The 19,842-nt window shown below is 41.0% G+C and overlaps 1 protein-coding gene across 2 annotated transcripts in view; it reads left to right on the top strand.

Moving 5' to 3' along the window:
- Positions 1–19,842, top strand: part of gpc6a (glypican 6a) — a 126,894-nt gene that overhangs the window by 69,037 nt on the left and 38,015 nt on the right. For both annotated transcript variants that reach the window (XM_035152305.2, XM_035152296.2), the window contains exon 4: positions 11,718–11,883. In XM_035152305.2, coding sequence (XP_035008196.1) covers positions 11,718–11,883 — 166 coding nt within the window. The remainder of the gene's footprint in view (positions 1–11,717; positions 11,884–19,842) is intronic.

Below are 19,842 nucleotides of genomic sequence, written 5' to 3'. Positions count from 1 at the left end.
ATCCTCTTTTATGGTTTCTCTTCAGCAAACCAAACACTAAACCACTGCCCACTTTTATTACCACTGGGTCTGAAACTGAACCATCAGCGTGCCTTATTGTCACGCTCCTCGTGTACTCACTGTATGCACATAATGAAGGGGGATTGTGGGAATTTGCATCATGATAAGCATGTCGATATGAGAGGGCTGTATCCTCCCCACGCTACCGTGCTGCCATATATCATCTCTGAAGAGTCAGTCATGAATTATTATTTTATTTGAGCCTTGCTTGCTCTCCACCAGTCCTCCGTGGCATAACCATTTCAGATGAAGGGTTAAAATCAGCACCTCTATACGTCTGTCCCAGGCTTATAAGGCTCTGTCACTCTGGATCAAATCCCATATTCCCTGCTTCCTCATCAATTATGAAGAGGAGCCAGGAAACAGTGTGGCACTGCTGAAGGCTGTCAGGCTGGTGAACGACCGCAGAACTGGAGGTGAAAAGTTGCTTGACATGACAAATCACCTTGACCCAAGGATCACCCTGGTGTTTGCTGCTTTCAGCGACACAAATCCACTTTCCTCTGCCCACCACACAGTCTTAGAGTACATGCCAATCTGTTACTTCTCAAGTGTGAGCACAGGACTCTGTACAAGGCTCTTTCTGTTCAATTTCATATCCATAAGTGCATTTATGTGTGTTTTGGTGGAGTGCCAAGCTACATTACAATATCTCCAGAAATCTGTGTTAGGCTTTGTTTGCTTGTCCTGCAGTTTCTGTTATTTTAGCAGATCTCTGGAGCAAATCTTGGTCAAACACACATCACAGCTGGACTGTAACCACACCTCACTGTGTGTGTTGTAATAAAAAGAAAACTACACAGTATTAACAGCAAAGTCGACCTATGTCTTTACAATGAAAGCATGCATAATGTAGAATGCATGTCTTCAATGAAGAGCTGTAACAGTTTGTTGATTAATTGATTGGATCAACAGAAAATTTAAATGCAAGTATTTTGATAAATGATTGATTATTGACGCAGTTTTTAAATGAAAACAGTATGTGGCTTTCTTAGTAATATCTTGATGGGGTTGGTGGTTCCATTCACAAGCACATAGCAACATTCAGCAATTTCACTGTCATGTCAGCCATTATCAAAGGGACACCACTGCAAGTGCAACCTGAATTGAACGTGATGTCACACTATGTGCCTTTTATATAAATGCACTTACATGAACAAACTCAGTTTGAAGTCAATCGATTTAACGGTTGTTGGGAAAATCCAAAGACAGTCAGATATTTCTTAAATTATCGGAAGGATAAAATAGCTTTATTGATACTGAAAATGTATTTATTCATTTATTTCATTACACAATCTTACGTAGGTGATGAATTAAGTTGTAATGAAACGTTTAAATCTGTTTTAAATTTGAAATATTATAATGAGCTGATTTACATCAATCTACATCAATCAAAAGCTTTCAGAATATGCTGCTAAAGTAAATCAACGCAAAAAGATTTACAACAACACTTGGGAGTTGGGGGAGTTAAACTGGGAAGATACCTACTGGTTGATGAGGAGTATTATTATAGAATGTTGTCTTGTCTCTGCCATGGGTCTTTAGTCTAATTAGTATGTGAAGTGTTGCATATGCCCCCTGGCGAGTTGATCTAACTCAAATAATGAAATTAGGTGTGAAATTCGCGAAACCTGCGGTTTTCAAATGAAAATGTGCTGCTTTCAACCATCTGTCTGTTCAGAGCAGCGCTGACGATGATGAGCCCACATACATTATTACTGCTAACAGACAGTTGTGTTCGCACTGAAGTCGGAACAGGAGAGATATCACCCCATAAAATGGGATTGGACTGGATTTACACTGAACAGTTTCCTGGACGTCTATCCTGGATTAAGAGCAGAATCTCCCTGGATTACAGTTTATGATGACCATTAAGAGTTTTATCCTCAGGGTACTTAAAACACAGTCCAGCCACATTAAGACCTGCTCAGAGAAGATTGCAGGGATTTGGACCTTTTGAACGTTTTAAAGTTCAGGCATTTAGAGTACTTATCACTCACTCTGCGTATACTCATGGGGAGCCGGCCTAGTCCGTGGTGCATATTTAGCCCTGATGATGGAAGGAACTGGGGTATTTTGCACTGAGGGATTTGTTTTTCCTGATGGCTTATACTGTCATGTTGATCTCATTATACACTCATTTTCTACCACGAACTGTCAGATAATTTAACATTAAGCTCCGAGGCAGTTTCTAATCTTTACACAACATTTACCTTAGATTAATGTTCTGCCAGATTACTGAGCCTTTTGCTGACATGTGAGCAATACCAGCATCGCTTCAACGTGGTTTCCTCAGTTTGTCTTGGGTGTATTTTTCTTTCTTTTTTTTCTCATCTACTTTATGTAGTCGCTGCCATACATCAGTGTAGCCTGCTCACTGTCAAGGCGAAACAGTAAAGGGCATTCGACAGTCAAGCTCAGACAAATGTGCCGTTCTATTTTACAAAAGAAAAGAGGAATGGAATCGTGCAGCATGACCTGAGCTGAACTCCATTTCCTTCAATATCCTCATATCACACGTGTATTTTTCTCCCAGTAAACACAATGGGTCCTATAGAGTAACGTGACTATTAAAGATGGTTGAGGTGATCCCTAAGACATAGATAACAACAAGTGTGATAAGTGTATTTCTAAATTAACTGACATTTAATGTGTATTTACCAAGCTGTGTTTCCCTGGTGATCTTCACATAAGTTACTAGTTAGTGGCTGTTTCTAGATTCTCAGGCAGACATGAATTAGTATGCAGTAATGTGTGTATTAATATACAGTTTGAGGACAGCCTAACCAAAACCTTACCCCCCTCCCCTTAACCAGGACCTCGGAAATTATGTTTTGCCTCATTAGGACCAGACTGTGGTCCCCATGTGGTCCACCAGTCCAGTGTTTACGCAGAAAAAATTCCTAAAGCTTTTAATGAAACAAGTACACACACACACACACACACACACGCACGCACACACACACACACACACACACACACACACACACACACACACACACACACACACACACACACACACACACACACCATTGACAGTGATATGCACATGCAGCACTAATAAGAGGCTAGCGGAGGCTAAGCTTCCTCAAAATGATCATGTAAATATTATGCTGAAGCTTCTTGTGAATTACTTGGTTTGGTGAATGTTATTAGGATGCAAACCCTAACAGGCTGTAGTGATGCAGTGTTTGCAGAGAGTCAGACTGCAGACCCACAAAAGTATGCGTTTATTAAACCACCAGAACCGCAAACCACAGCCTCTCTCTCCCCCTTCCTCACACACACACACACACACACACACACACACACACACACACACACACACACACACACACACATACACACACAAAGGCTGAATCCTTTAGATCTTAACGGTGACCTTTAACAAGATAACAGCCAACATGTGTCTGTCTTTTCTAGCCTGGTCCAATGCATCATAAATGATAGTCTGTGTGCAGAGAGATGTGAGACAGATGTTGGCACTTTGTAGTTCGGTAATGCCGATCATTGACAGACAGGGCATCAGATGACCTGCACCTTCCGGTAAGAGATATATAGAGAGACAAGATGGATCATAATCACAGTGTTTCGTTGTTTATAACTCGAAAACATAAAATGTTAAAATGTGGTTGAAGCAGTAAAGTAGTTTGCATCGATTTATAACATAATATGATTGATTCTGACAGTATCTGTTGTCCACAGCTGCTTTAGACTGTGGGACTCCTTCAGGTTATTAAATCCATGCAGCCATACGAAGGCAGCAGGTGACCATGAAAAAATGATTGGCCAATGAAGCTAATGGAGCCCAAAATTAGCAAATTAAGCGAAATAAAAAACAATCAATGAGGTACCTTTACACTTTTTAAAAAGGGGAAGGGATACCAGTGGGATATGTTATAGTGGTTATAGTGTCCTGATGTGATTTATCAGAGTCACAGTTCAGTATCTGTATTTGTTGACAAACCTCTCTCTTATTTATTCTCTCTCGCTCTCTCTCTCTCTCTCTCTCTCTCTCTCTCTCTCTCTCTCTCTCTCTCTCTCTCTCTCTCTCTCTCTCTGCCTCTCTGTCTGTCTCCTTCTGCTGGCGCACCGCTCACACAGCTTGCCGAGGATAAGGCCTCAGCTACAGTGCTGTGACAGCAGATGGCAACTGGCTCAAAAAAGGTTGGCACGTAATCGGGAAATGTGCTGCACCAAAGATGTCCCTTTTAATTAAAAGATTTTGATCTGTGGTGAACTGCAGAATGTTTGAAAAAAAAAAATGAGAGACAGCATGTGGTCTGAAATACAAGGACATGATATGAAAGTATAATAAAGAAATATACTGTATACTACAGTGTACGCCCCCCCTTCATCTTATACTGAGAAGTCTGAAAGATAGAGACTCAGTCAGCCTGACAGCGAGAGGGAGAAGGTTAAGAACAAAATTCAAAGGAGGGAAAGTTGACCAAAAAATGAGGAAAATATTCATCAAAATTTTAAAAGGGAAAAAAAAAAGCGTTACTCATCCGTCTTATCCAACCACTAGTGACAATATGTCACATCATCTGACTGTTCCACCCCCGATCATATCCTGTGACGACTTCTTTGCACCTTTATTTGAAGTGTATGGCACCACATCTTTATTTAACAAGCACTTAGAGAAGCTTGTCAGCACCAATGTAGTTACACTTGTCCGGAGGTTTCTTGGCAGCCACAGGAGACCTGTGTGCCCCTGACATTCAGGCTGGGTCGCAGACCTTTGGAGTCAGATGGACACAGGGTGAGTGCTGAGTTTTACTCCGGAAGGAGGCTCGGCAGATGGATAACAATGTCGCGTATGCAGGTTTTTGCTGCCGTTAGCTCCTGGCTGCGCTGTCCCAAGTCATTGAGCAGCGTGCGCTTGGCTTTTAATGTGTTTGCACTTGTCTTGGTAAATTAAAGAAACAGTCCCAACTGCTGCTCCAGACATGCCACATAACATGGTGGATGTCAGGGCGAATCAACGGCCGATCCCTTGCATCACCAAAGACAGACACTTGAGCTGACTGCCGTGTGTCGCAGGGGGCCCTCCGAGTACCACTGTGTCGTTTCACGGAGGCACAGCTGCTCACATGTGGATTATTCTGTCAGCCCGAGACGTTCATTGATTTGACAGCAACAGATTTTTAGTGCAGCTTCTGTGGAATTGTCCTCGGCTCCATCTTGCATTTAACATGCTGAGTGGAGAGAGAGTAAAGTTCAGCGAGAGGCGCAGCAAGAGGACGTGATTATTACAAAGTGCTGCAGACCGTGTTTTATTATCAATGACAACTTGAGTGCATACGCCGTCATACTGGGCTCTGTCTGTGATTGTATGTACTGAAGGATTAATATTTATCTCAGGTTTACCAGTTTAGTTATTTTACACCGCCTCCGTCTCCAACTGTGTTTGCCAACTGGCATCTCTGTGCTTTACAAAGACAAATATGTTTGTGAATCTCCATCTATTTGTGTGTCCCTGTGACGCTGTTCTTGCAAAGTGCCTCGCCAAGAAGTACACAAATATAATTCAGCTGGACTAAAACGTACTGTTGGTTTTTCAAATATCTGAACAACTGCCATGCCCATATTTAAACAAATTCTAGTATACACAAATATATCCTCGACATTTCTAGCTGCACATGTGACAGTATTTCGAAGTTATATATGTGTACATGTGGAATTGAACAGTGGTGTCAGAGTCCAACGAATCGACACACTTTAACAACAAAATAGGGCAGTTGTCAGCACCTTCCACAAGGACCCTCGCTGTGTGAGCATTTTCTGCTCTGGCAACCCTGTGATTAAGATGGGACTATGTTTAGGCAACATGGTTAAGGTCGGATCACCTTCATGGTTAAGGGAAAGCAATACTTTCTGGAGAGGACATGTTTGGTTTTTTTTGCAAGGCATTACAATAGAGCTCGTTCATCACAAAAAAAAAATGTCCATGTTCCTGAATCCTTGTTTTGTTGCCTCTTTGACCAGCTCGTTTTTTATAAGGACTCAATGTGCACAAGCTGCTACATTAATGGGTTTTATCAGGTAATGTTTGTATTTGTTCACTCATGAAAGTCGGCATGACTTTGATGCTCCAGTAAGAGACTGACCATTTAGAAATGGCTCATACGAATTTGATGTTTGCACATGTTTTAAGCTTCGATACATATTCAGACGTCTCTGTTTGAATAAGTTAATACTTATGATACTTAATCTGGTTTATTCTTAAGAACTCAATTAATAATTGAATTAAACATTTTGCCTTAGGAATGTTAAACACAGTATCTACAGCATGACCTCTGCCTCCAGTGAAATTTTTAATTAAAAATCTTTGACGTATTGTTACACAGACACTTTCATGCTGTCTATACTGCCCGTGTGTAACTCGTAACTGCATCTTCTGTTTAAGAGTCGCACAAACGTCTTAACCTGCGAGAAGCATCTGATCCAACTACTCCGCTTGTGAGTTTAAACTTTAACGAAGCATCAAATTTTATGAGCTCATCAATTGTGCAAATAAGGACAGTTAAAACGTAATGGAGTACAAATAAAATACATCTCTCTGAAAACTATTTTTACTGTAGGTGTCACGAGAAGGAAGCGTTACAGTGAATATGATAACAAAACCCACACAGAGCTGTGTTTTACATCATACTGTATGTAATAAGCAGCAGCTGTGCTTTATGAGCTTTGCATGAAAACATAAACTACCACATAAGCAAAATGCAGACAAAACATGATGCATATTTCACTGCGGAAATGATGAAGACAGATCTTTAAAGTCAACAAAAGATCATCTGTCTTGCAAAATAAGATTCTTGACTTGACTCCGGTTTCATCTTCTTTTTACACGTCCACACCAGCATCGCTCCTGGCCCCAAGCATGGTGTTTTCAGGTTGTCCATCCGTCCGTCCCGTTCTCATGAGCGTGATATCCCAGTAACACCCGGAGGGAACTTTTTTAAGATTTGGCACGAGCTCGGTCTCAACGGTGAACTAAGTAGATTTTGTTGGTCAATGTCACTGTGACCGCATGAAATTCTTTTTTTGGTCATAACTCAAGAATTCCCACCTGATCCAAAAGCTCAAGGGTCAAATTCTCATTGACATGATAATGTTTTATAAAAAACACTTTTCCAACGTCTCAGTTCAGAAACACAAAGGGAGATTTTAACATTTTGTGCAAGATTTTAAATAATTATGTTTAGAAAAGCATGAACTCAGCTTAGCCATTTGGTAATACCAGACATTTGGTGTAACCAGGCACATGTTGCTTTTAAACAGATTGTAATCTGATTTACATGGTGACAGATAACTCCTATCGCCATTGACACTAATGGCTGTGGAATTGAGAAGGGACACAGGGACAGCAATGCAGCCTTACATCCATGTCCAATCAGTACGAAGCAATGAAACCTGTCACAATAATTATGACAGAACTATTGAGACGGATTTGTTGGCGACAGCCTCACTGTCCCAAAAGTGTTCCCCTTGATTGGCCTTGGTAACTTGCAAAGTCATTGTCATTTCTCACAACTTCATTACTTGGTGACATGAAGCAATTTCCATCGTCTCTGCTCTTCCCACTCTGTTACCCCTAAAGGGAGTTCACGCCATATGTGCATGACAACACCCTGTTGGAGAGACAAGGTGATGCCTTCTCGGAGGACCTCTTAGACATATCGCTCATTATGAAAGTGAGCCTTATCATTTTATTGTAATGAATCAGTTATCTTGGATCTGTTGGATTGCTGCTGTTGGATTCAGGTGAGGATAACGGCTCCAGACTGTGGCCTTTATGGGCTAAATTTAGAAATGGCTCGCTTTATTATTGCTCAGGCTTATTAATCCTCAATAAAGTTAATGCTCACATCAGGAGTCTGGCTGACACCTTCAAGCTGCTCTTTCAAAGCAGCAGGATAATGAGTAGGCCGCTGTTTATGTCTCACCCCACTCTTGTTCCTCAAAGTCCACTCAGGGACTGTATGTAAGGAAAATTGCTTATTCGACAATTTGAAAATATATTATCACATAAATCAGTGTGACATTTAAAACTTTTGAATTTGGGAAACATCTCGTCCTATATTCTCAACTGTGTTTAAAGTATTGCTACAGTGCAGAGGTAAATGTTTTACTTGTGACTGGACTACACTTATTTGAGACGTTACTCTGCAGATTAGGAATTTACATCCACTCCCTAAATTACATTGTGAAACCAAATCTAACCAGATCAGATGTAAAAAATGCAGCAAAGACACAAACGTTGTTTTGTACTTTGGACCAGACTTCAGTGTTAAAACGACCAGAGTTACTTTGACATATATTCAGACACAAACAACACGCTCTCCATGCAGCACTTAGACCTCAGATGAGGAGGTTAGTGTTTTAATTTCGCTCTGTGTCTGAGACGTCTCTCTCACCACTCCAACGCTCGCCCTGCTGTGAGAGATCCCATCCACTCAACTGTAGATAACTTCTAACAAGATTATCAGATTATCCTTCATCCAGGGCCACTCTGCGACTGCTGGGCACAGTCACTGCAATAATGTAAAGATCTCTGTGAGATAATTAGTTGGCACCATTTTATTACACATTTTCCAAAGGCTTGCAAAGCTCAAGGGCAGCGTAAAACACTTTTGCTACTTGCAGTGGAAATATATATTACTTTGATTGCCACTAAAAAGCCACGAAGAGTGTAGTTGGATCAGGTCTATAGTCAAGAAAAATCTCCCCGTGTTTTCTTCTTGTCTGTTAAATTGGCTGTCTAGAAACTGGGCCAAGTTTAATTGAATTGACAGAAACAGATTAATCCGGGAACTTTTTTAAATTATTTAATATTCTCATGAATAAATGCTGCTCTTTATTGGACGAGTCGGGAGTAGAAGTATGATGGGTATTAAACTGTAGAGAAGATTTGCTGTGTTTTGCTGATGTGAAGTAGATGATACCTTATACTACATTTTCATGTGATGCTGGCATTAATCATACCAAAGCTGTGCAACAGTAAATCTATCTAACGAGTGTATTCCATAGTCAGAGTGTTTTTGTTTTATGGTTGCAGTTTAAGCTGATATTTAATGTCCATAGCGACCGAGCCGGGGCCAACACAGAAAAACAAAAGACAAAAACTCTTTCCTCTGTCACCACAGCAAATATATTTATATGCAAATCAGCCAGTGAAATAAAATGATTCAAATAGCGTGATAGGAAAAAATGTTGTATTTAATCTGTGGGGTTTTGAGACGAGGAAAAGGGAGGAAGGGAGATTGCTGGAGATGCACGGGGATGAGAGTGGAAGTCCAAGTCTAATCTAAAAACTGTCTCATCCCTGTCTCAGTTACAGTGGACGGATGAATTGCACGTAGCAGTCGCATTTAACTCGTGGATTTACACGTGCGATGTCGATTTTGTCAGTGCAGAGAGAAAGGTTGACTTGACTGAGATCTAAAGGTTAAAGCTACACGTGAGATATATCTACAACACAAGCTCGTTCAATATATTAATGAATAGAAGGTCGGATTTGAAGTTCCGTTGTTTCTAATGTACCTAAAAATGTGTCCTTAGAAAAGTCCTTAAATGTGTAATTGCGAGTGAAATGTCTTCTCTCTCCAAAGCAGACGCTGTGATTGGCGTAGACTCGTTTCTTTGTCCAAATGTGGTTATCGCACCTGCCCGTTCCTTCTGTTTGTCCGCGAGTGTCTTGTCCGGCTTTCTCTCCGTCTGTTTCATCTGTATCCGCCGCTCTGCTTCCTTGGTGTTTGTTTCCCTGCGTCTGGCAGCGTCTTTGGCTTCCTCGCTCCGCCTGCTGCATCTCTGTTTGCTCTCGGTTTTCTCTTTTTGTTCTCGATCCAGCTCTGCCAGTCGTACGGGACAATGTAGGAATGAAATGTCAGTTAATGCACAGCAACACTTTAAGTAAAGCTCTTAAGCAATCATTAGCGGAAACATAAGTATTTAATAAAGGGTTTTTTAACACAATGTAAAGGAGCTGTGAGCAGATGTGTTTGTTAATGTAACTCCTCCCGTGTGAGTGGAAGCTGGTGTAATGAATGACAGTATAATATATATTTAATCATATAAAATGCATACTTCATAGGATAAGTCATAATTACTGATGGATATTGTGCATTAATAAATCACTCCCTGAACTTTTTCTACCCATTTCCGACATGATGTCACAGCATCCTGACTGTGAAACGTGTCCAATCAAATGAAGCAGAATGTATGTTAACTACGCTCCCAGACGGATGTAAACAATTTAGTAGAACACGTACCAGCACACGACATGCAGCGACGGAATTGACAGCTAGCAACCTACTTTAAGTGCCTTCTTACACGACATTGCGTGATGTCAGTGGCAGATTGCTAATGTCAAAGATTGTTTATTTGATCCTTGTTGCCGGCTGCCAAGAGGCAGTGGAAGCAAATACACTAATAGCGTGCATGTCTTTCCTCTCGCTTCCTCTCCCTTATTTTCCTTCTCATCCCTTTCCTTCTCTCTCTCTCGCTTGCTCTCCCTGTCACTGACACACACACAGATGGTGTGGTCATTGTACCAAGAAAAATCAAAGACAACCTTCAATGTTAAAAGCAGACTGAAGCTGTATGTAGTGTCATAGCGCAGCCTGTGATGTTGCCATGGAGCTACAACCGTGCGCCGGTGTTTTCTTTCATTTTTCTTTTCTTTTTTTCTCAGTATCCTCCCACTTTAGCTTCAGCAGCATTTATATCACTGGGCTTTGGGCTTTTTGTCTCCAGGTAGCATTACCACAAAATTACAAAAATTCAAATTAATGATAATAATGCATTTATGGCATGTCTGCCCTGAAAGAGAGATCCCTCCTGTAATAATCTATAATAATAATGATAAATGCTGATAATGAGCTTTAAAGCACCTGATAACAGAACTTCTGCACCTACTGGGGTCTTAAAAAATCTTTGAATTAAATGGATGCTGACTCCTAAACCTACTAGTTTAGTAGGCCGGTACAACCCTGTATGTTTGGGTCCTCTGTGTTGATAACAGTCAAATCTGTTGCATGAAAGAACATTTCATTGCCATTTCTCCCCCAAAAAAAATTTAAACCATGTCTTGAGTTATTAATTTTTTTCCGGGACGTGTAGCTCTGTGAAAGACGTCCTTCAGTTGGCTGCTCCGTCTAATACACCACTAACCAATCTGCCAACCTTGCACACGCCGACACTCGAGCTGTCTTAAGAGTGCAGGCCGGACAAACTCTAAAGTCAAGCATGAACAAAGAGGCTGACAGGCCAATTATCAGATGTAACTTCGTTCTGCATCCAGACGCCAGAATCCTGTTGCTTTCATTCAAGCTGGTACAATGACAACAAGAGGCACAGCCTTCACAGGAAATCAAGATGGACAGAGTTGTAAAACTCATCTTGTCATACGGTTTCATCCGGTGGGTTTTCACATTTCAAGCTCCGGAAGATGTAGTGTGGAGATGTTTGTCAGATGTTGACTTGTACCCCCCTGAAGTGTGTAATGGGAGGTACACTCCTTATACTGTGTCTGCTTTAGAAACCTCATGTTAAGCTGATGTTGAATACAAACCTGACAGTATTACTTGTGTGTTGCAACATCATTTTGTTTTATCAAACCTCCTCTCTCCAATCATCTCTTTGTTTCTTAGGTGAATGTCGCTCCTGCATGTGTCAGAGCCTTGACCAAGATGCTGTACTGTCCCTACTGTCGCAGCTTGCCCGGCCTGAAACCCTGTCACAACTACTGTCACAACGTTATGAGGGGCTGTCTGGCCAACCAGGCAGACCTCGATCCTGAATGGAACGTCTTTATCGGTAAGAACAAATACATCGATTGTGATTCAAATCGAGCGCTATTGCTCCCTTTTCTCATTTACCTTTTGAAATCTTTCGAGGTCTCTCTGTCTGTCTCTGTGCGCACTTGTACTTCGAAGTCTGCATGTTACTTTTCCGAGTGTCTTTGAATAGTCTCTGTGGGAATTCAGGATGTGCTGTGTTAGATTCAGCTTTAAAGGATTTACAGAGACAAAACTGAAATCTTATTTGTGCAACCGTTCCCTCTTTTTTATTCTGACTGAAACGTTGTTTGCTGTTGCTGGCGCCCTGGCATAGCGCTTAAAGCTTTGGTCCCTGCTGTTCGGGATTGATAAAGGAGAGCAGATCCTAGGCAAACACATTTTCTATAGTGTTTCCAGCTGAGCTCAGTGAGTAATATAGCACTTCAGTTAGGCTGTAAGTAGCTGGCTGCTGTAAGCCCTCCTGTTAAATGGATACAGAGGAGGCACATAGAGTGTTCCCTCTGGATCTTTTGTAGGCCAATGCTTTATTTGTTATGTACCCCCAAACCCATCCTCCCACCCAGGCTAACAGATTTTTTTTTTTTTTTTTTAAATGGGGCGACAGATTTTTTTTTCTTATAAGAGACATCCCTGAAGACCGTGTGTCAAGTGAACTACACTTCTAAGCTTTTGGCTGTTTGGTGACAGGCCCGTCGTTCGACAAACCATCAGATGACGTACCGCTCGTTCTCTCCGATGGCATGTCTGAAGTCTCAGATCAACACAGGCCCCCATGCACTGAATGAAATGTCTCACAGCTTTATGACATGTGTTAAAAAGTTAGTGTCTTGTTCGGTTGTGAAGAGGCAAATCTATTGTCGCGGAGGGACGCCGCGCTTGACAGTAATGGGGAAAGCTGTTGTTGCAGCATACTGATGAATCTGGTTAGACAAAAACACCCTTGAGGGGTTGAAAAAGTGGATTTTTTAATTTTGAACCAGTTTTTGTGCAGATGTTCATTTTTGCTCCGGCTTTGTAAAGACAGTGTTGTTAAGGGTATAATTAGAAATGTAGAACCCAGGGGATGTTTATTTTCACCATGAAAGACAAATTTTTGATGTCTACTGACATTTTGTATTCATTATCTGTTGCTAAAGAACTTCGATTTGCTTACCACGCAGCTCGCAAGAATTATTGATTCGCCTTTCAGACACAACTTCTAAATGTATCACAGGTCAGTTCTCACCAGTGGAGCACATCTTTGCATTATAGAAATTTATGGATTGAGCCCTTGCACGGTCTGTCACTGTCTTCCCTTCAAATCATCACTTATTAGAGAAGGTTACATTAGAGACACGACCTTCAATTTTTTAAGAACCCTCAATGGCATTTACCTGTGAACTCTGTCCATGCTTAAATGTCACTATTGACAGCATTGATTGGTAGGACCACAGGAGAAAGGAGACGCAAGGATTTTTTCATTTAGTTTAAAACTTCCACAGCGAGAGAGAAAAATGAGATGATGTCTATTATCCGTGTAAATCCAGCTAAATCAGGGACCTTCGTGCAGTAAATACAAATGTTTGTTCCCCGCTTTTATTGAAAACGAAAACAGAGAGAACAAGAATTTCCAAGTCGGCTCCGTTCCATTGAAAGTGAAAAACAAAACCAGATAATGAGTTCCTCCCTTCATAAAATTGAGCTTACATCATTTACACAAGTGGAACAAATCAAGATTGAAAAGGATATTCAAACGTTTGTTTCTGGATATCAAACTTTGAAAATAAGACACAGTGAGTAACACAAATCAGAAGGTTTACATGATCAAATTGTTGCATTTAATCAATGTAAATTAAACATATTCACCAAATTACAGTAATTGAAATTAAGAGGAATTCCAAACAATTCTTGTGAATGGTGTAATTCTTTCACTGAAACAGCACTGAAGCTAAAGCATTAACAATGGCGAAGAACTTGTAAGACACCAAATTCAAGATAATCCAACAAATGAAGAGACACTTGTGATTTTAATATATACATATAAACACAAGCAGTTTGTATATTTAAACATCAGTATCACACTGCAGCTTCTTCAAGCATTAAAGGGGAGAAAAGAACAAATGTGCCAGTGCTGTGTTTATTCCTGTTCATCATTGAAACAGCAGTGACCTTGGTGAATACTTTGATGTAGCCTATATACAACCATCCAGACGGAAGACAATAATAATCTCAGCATCCGTGCCATGTGTTTCCGATCTACTGTCTGAGTACAGTAGTTTACAGTTTGTAAAGGTTACTGTGATGCCTTTCAGGCTGCAGATGGTAGACAGACTGTCAGTGAACAATGAGGATAAACCTGAGAGAGGCTGTAATTTACCTGCTCTTACCTGTGCTGAGTGATGTTCTTTAAAGTGTGTGTGTGTGTGTGTGTGTGTGTGTGTGTGTGTGTGTGTGTGTTTATCTGTGTGAATATGTGCGTGTGTGTGTGTGTGTGTGTGTTTATCTGTGTGTGTGTGTGTGTGTGTGTGTGTGTGTGTGTGTGTGTGTGTGTGTGTGTGTGTGTGTGTGTGTGTGTGTGTGTGTGTGTGTGTGTTCAAATGTTCAGGAAAGGAATTCATGGTTTGGCCAATGGATGATACCAGACCATCAGTCACCTGCCATCGTGACAAATTTACCCAGCTCTGCATCATGACAGACACATCATTATCATTTTTCTTGTCAGCACCTTGTTAAAATACTCTCCGAGAGAAAGAGAGAGAGAGTGGTAGAGAGGGGAGGACTCGCGCTGTTATTTACGCGCCACTGTTTTTCCGGCTTACACCAGGAGCAATGGTGTTTTGGACTGGCAAGTGACATAATGAATTCAGCTGCAGATGGCCGGAATTAATAGCAGATTTTAATTGACTGTTTGATAAACAGGTGGCACAGTGGTAAAGTGGTTAGTGCTGCCGCTTCACAGCGAGGGGGTCGTTCTGTTTGGAGTTCCCATGTTCTCCCTGTGTCTGTGTGGGTTTCCTCGAGATGCTGCGGCTTCCTCCCACGGCCCAAAGACATTCAGGTTAGATTAATTGGCAACAGTAAATTACCCGTAGGTGTATGTGTGAGAATGAATGATTGTTCCGCTCTATATGTCAGCCGTCAGCCTTGTGATGGACTACTAACCTGTGCAGGTCGTTCCCTTCCTCCCACCCAATGTTAGCTTCACTTCCGTCCAGCTCCCCTGTGACCCTCAAAAGGAGAAGCGATATAAGATGATGGATGGATGGATAGATGGATGGACGGATCATAAACTCCTTCCAAAAAAAGCTATTGTCCACAGCTTCTCAACTGCTCGACATGGCAGACTTTTTAAACTTTGGATTTCTCCACATTTCAAAACAAGGTGCTGTAAGACCAGGTGTCAAAGTGGGCCAGAATGATCTGGAGCGGCGTTAGATTGAGTAAATACGTCATTAGATTAAAGAGTAGAAATATATTTTTGATAGTTTCATACATAATAATGTTGGTCAGCGGACTGTCAAAACATCCACAAAGTTTTTACTGGCCCTGACAGTCTCTTTCTGTGTGCCTGTCATTCAGGGTGCACATGACTGACTGTCTGAAAAGCCCGTCTGTCAAAATGTCATGAACTTCATGTGTGTACTTGCGTCAGTGCAACAACACCATTGACTTGTTTACCTCTATGGTGTTATAAAGCAGACTATTTACTTTTTAGGGCGAGGCACTGGTACTATTTCTATTCAGGATTCTGTGAGTGGTTTGTCTATTTCTCTGTTAACATCTCTGACACTACTTAAAATCCCACGATACTGCTCTCTGCATTTACGGTTATGCATCTTAACAGCTCTCACTGATCAACCCATAATGAAAAATATGTGCAAAGTCAATTTATAGTGAGTAATGACTCAATGATGGAGTATGGGAAGTTAGACTTTTCATTTCAGCCGATAAATCGACGAAATTAAAATGTTTTTTTCTCTCTGTAAAATGGTGGTAAAGGGTTAAATCCTATATTATTGTCAGTGTATGTGAGAATGGAAAGACAGACAAGAGTAAGTCAAGAGCAGCATGGCTTAGAGAACGGTCACTTCTATTTTAATGGATTTATAGTGGCTGTAATGAACTCCTGGCCTTAAATAAGAGGTGGTTTGTAAACCATTGTATTCCCCGCATACACTCGGCTGTGCCTGCGAACACATTATTTCTCCCCTAATTGAGATATAGGCTTCAGTTGTCCTCTGTTGAGTCCTTTGACACCACAATGTAAGCAATCCTCATTGATTTTATTTGCTCATTTCTTTTTAATTGTGTGGATTGTGTCCCAGTGTAATTGGACCTCACCACAACCCCACAACCCACCAGTCCAATAGAATTCAAGCCAATATATTTGCTGTCCTCCAGGAAGGACTTTCTGTGACGCCTGTGAGATTGTGAAGATGAACATCCTGCCAGTGCTTTGCTTTTAAACGATATGGATTGCTTGGCAGAAGCTACTCCTGCTTTGCCGTGTTGTTTAGCCTTCGAGATGTGTGCTCGCTCAACAACCACATGCTTGAGGAGTATTCATTATACTTTAAGATTCCTTAAGTGTGACATAAAAATACGGCATCTTTTAGTTCAAAAGACATTTTAGCTTACATACTCAAACTGACTGAGAATGAAGCATGATGGGCTCAGTAGCAGACATGACAGGAACAAACAAGCAGGCAAGTGGGTTTCTGCCTGTCACCGTGCTGAAGGCTGGATGACTCACTTAGACTCGTGGAAGCGATCTCCATATTCTCAGCATCATCAAGAACCAGTATCTTTTCTGTCTAATTGCTACTGGCTGTGCAGAATCTGCAAAAAGCTGCTTTTCTGTATATTGGCCGGAATGCTTATGCAGCTTCACTGTAAACGAGAGCGGCTCTTTGTAACGCTCTAAGTTACCACGGCAGATGGCCAGCAATGTTTTCTTTATTAATCTCACAGCCCCCACATAGAATGCAAACTGAATGTTATTACTTTATCCTTGAGAGCATATTATTATACAAGAAAATACATTGTCATTATTTTACTCAAATATGAACTTTAATTGTATTGCATGTGGTAGCCTGTTTAGATCAATGGAATTCTGGGAAATACTCAATCATTTTCTTGCAGAGAAATGAAAAGATTGAGACCACTGTCATGTAGCGACTAGTCATTTAGCTTAGCTTAGCATTAAGACTGGAAGCAGGGGGTAAGGGTGTCTAAAGACATCTTAAAACACAGTTACAACTTATCAACAGCTCATCCTCGTGTGCAGGGCAGGCTGTAGGAATGAGTTGCACTTCTCCTCCAGAACCTTTCCCACGAGGAGCCGAACTACACTGCGATAGTAATGAAAGGTAAATAATATTGCAGACATTACATGGCCAACTTGGTATAAGATGTGCACCTGCTTCTGCAGAGTCTACATTATTTCCCTTGAAATTACACGTCTTCGCCTGTTAGATATTACTTGTCCCGCCAATGTGCTTTTACTGTGGAATTACATCACAGCAAGAAGATAATCTAAATAACCCCTGAGAGATATATCCCTGCCAGTTTGTTCTTTAAGAAATCATTATAAACAATGTTGCTCCGTGTATTACTCACTTTAGAGTATACGGGACTGTTATCTGACTGAAAAGTAGCTATGCTGGTGAAACCAACCTTTCTGAGAAGTTTAGTGATGAACACTGCACTGCGCTCAACTGAAAGAAAGAAATGCTAAATGATCACACCCTTACACCTCCTTTAACAGACTTGTTATCTAACTAATAGGCGTATTTCTCCAAATGTTAAAGAAAATTGCACTGTTCCTTTAACCTCGCTGGATTCCAGAGTGGAATAAGAAGCATAGACAGAGAGCTGAGAGCTGAGAGGCAGCCCAGGAAAGAAGCAGCAGCTGTAGCAGTAGAGAAAAGTGTTAATGCAAAATGACACGAGGGTTCACATGTGAGCAATAACAGACACGGTATTTGAGACTCACAATGAGCTGAAGTCATCCAGACAGAGCCTAAAGCCAATAAAACTGAAAAAAAATAAGTCTTATTAAGAAGTATTTGTTAGTGCTGTTACAATCCAGCTGCATGAGAGCATGCCTGTAGAGACTCCCCAAAGACACAGATATGTTGGCAAATCACTGGGTCTTTTGCAATTGATTCACCTCTTGCAGCTGCAAACTGAAAGAAAAATAAAGTGTTACAGGAATCTGTCTCTGGCGTCTTTGAGCAGAATATTTTGGCAGTGTTTGTGGTAAAGTAAGACTGGAAGGGTGAGGTTTGTTTCTCGCTTGATACTCAAACGGTGAGTTTCTTGTGTTTCAAAACTCGGTTTAACTAAGGACAGTGATTGATGGGAACAAGCCGATTTGGAGTCTCTTCACTTAATTTCCTCTCTGCCGATTGAACCGATAAACAATATGAAACATCTGCAAGTCATTGTGCACTGCAGCATTTAAAGTCAAGCACGATTGCATCACTGTACTGCGGAGCACATTTGCAGAGACATAATGTGTTTGTAATCTCTTATTGCATGTTTGTGCCCTTCAAAGAAAGGTCAGAGAGCTCAGAGGTCTGCTGTGGCAAAAATTAATCCTTGGCTTTACCGCCGTTCCTCTCCGTCGGGTACTTTTAGGACATGGATTGTTTTGAAAACCATCTGCACATTCTTGTTCTCGCTGTTGTTAAAGAAGTACTCCACCAATTTTATATTGCACTTTGTAAGAAACAGGATGGACAGTTTGTTCTTATATAGATATTGTCTCTTATTCAACACGTTTTGTTTTCTTTCTGTTTTTACCATAATCATCTGGATCTAGTTTCCAGTTTCAGCGTTCATGCTGTATTTAGAGCTAGCATCCAAAAGGCTTTCCACGATTAGCGACTATATGCTGTGATGGACAAAAAATAAATAAATGGAAAAAGCCTCGGCGCCGACGAACAGCTCTTCAAAGAGGTGACACATTTACTCACTGAGCAAAGTCGCTGTAGCTCCTCTCAGCAAGCATGTAAACAAGCACCCGGGTCCCCAATGCATGTGCAGCGATGCAGTGATGTCTCCCTGACACGGAGATACGGTGCAGGTGCAGAGTGGATTTGGTTTATTGTCAGGCCAAAACAATGGCATGGTTAGCAAATAGTAAAAACACCTGTTCACAAGGAAAACATTTAACTTCTGAGGGATTTCATAGATTAATCAAATGAAAGATCAAAAGTTGGATTCTACAAACCTTGTCTTTATTGTTTTTTTACCTCCATTATTACAAGCAAAAAACCAGAGGGAAACTTGCACAGGGCATAACTTCCGCCAAGGAGCTATTGAATACATATATATTTTTGGGATCAGATACACACATTGTACAATATACCAAGTACAAAGACATTTCTACAGCTGCTCCTGTTTATAGATATCAGCGCTCTATGTGCTTTATTTTTTATTTGTTGCCAAATTCCCCCAAAATATCCAAAAATACTTTATCTTGCACTGTAAAAGAAAGTGAATACAACTCCTGTGTTCCTGTGTAACTCGCCCTTACACCTAGTTTCAAGGAAATCGCTGGAGTGGTTTTTGCTTAATCCTTCTAACAGACGGATAAAAGACAACGAGCTAATGAAGTAACGACTGTCTTCTTGACATTTCTGTAGAGCCTATCAAAGCCAGATTTGAGAAATTCATACTCTGATTCTACAAAACATTTGTCACAATGACTTCAATTTCTAATTCCCATGTGTAAAAGCACCACCTCTGGCTATGGAGCAAATCACTTGTCAACAGCAGTTTATGCAGGGTGTCAACAACTCGTGCTGTTGGATACATTTGGTGTTTATAAGCAGACATTCCCTCCAGTCTGCAGCGGCAGATGGTGAGAGTTATTCTCTCCATTTTCCTCTCTCCAGCTCTGAGTCATTGGGCAGACTTGGGACAGTATTTGTGGGCAGTTGGGTGGCAATCCCCCGTGCATTATGTTCATCATTTCCAATCCAACAGA

The sequence above is a fragment of the Hippoglossus stenolepis genome, chromosome 1 (genome assembly GCF_022539355.2).
Source record: "Hippoglossus stenolepis isolate QCI-W04-F060 chromosome 1, HSTE1.2, whole genome shotgun sequence".
Lineage (NCBI taxonomy): Eukaryota > Metazoa > Chordata > Actinopteri > Pleuronectiformes > Pleuronectidae > Hippoglossus > Hippoglossus stenolepis.
Note: the sequence above shows the minus strand (reverse complement) of the source record. Positions and strands in the feature narration are given on the sequence as shown.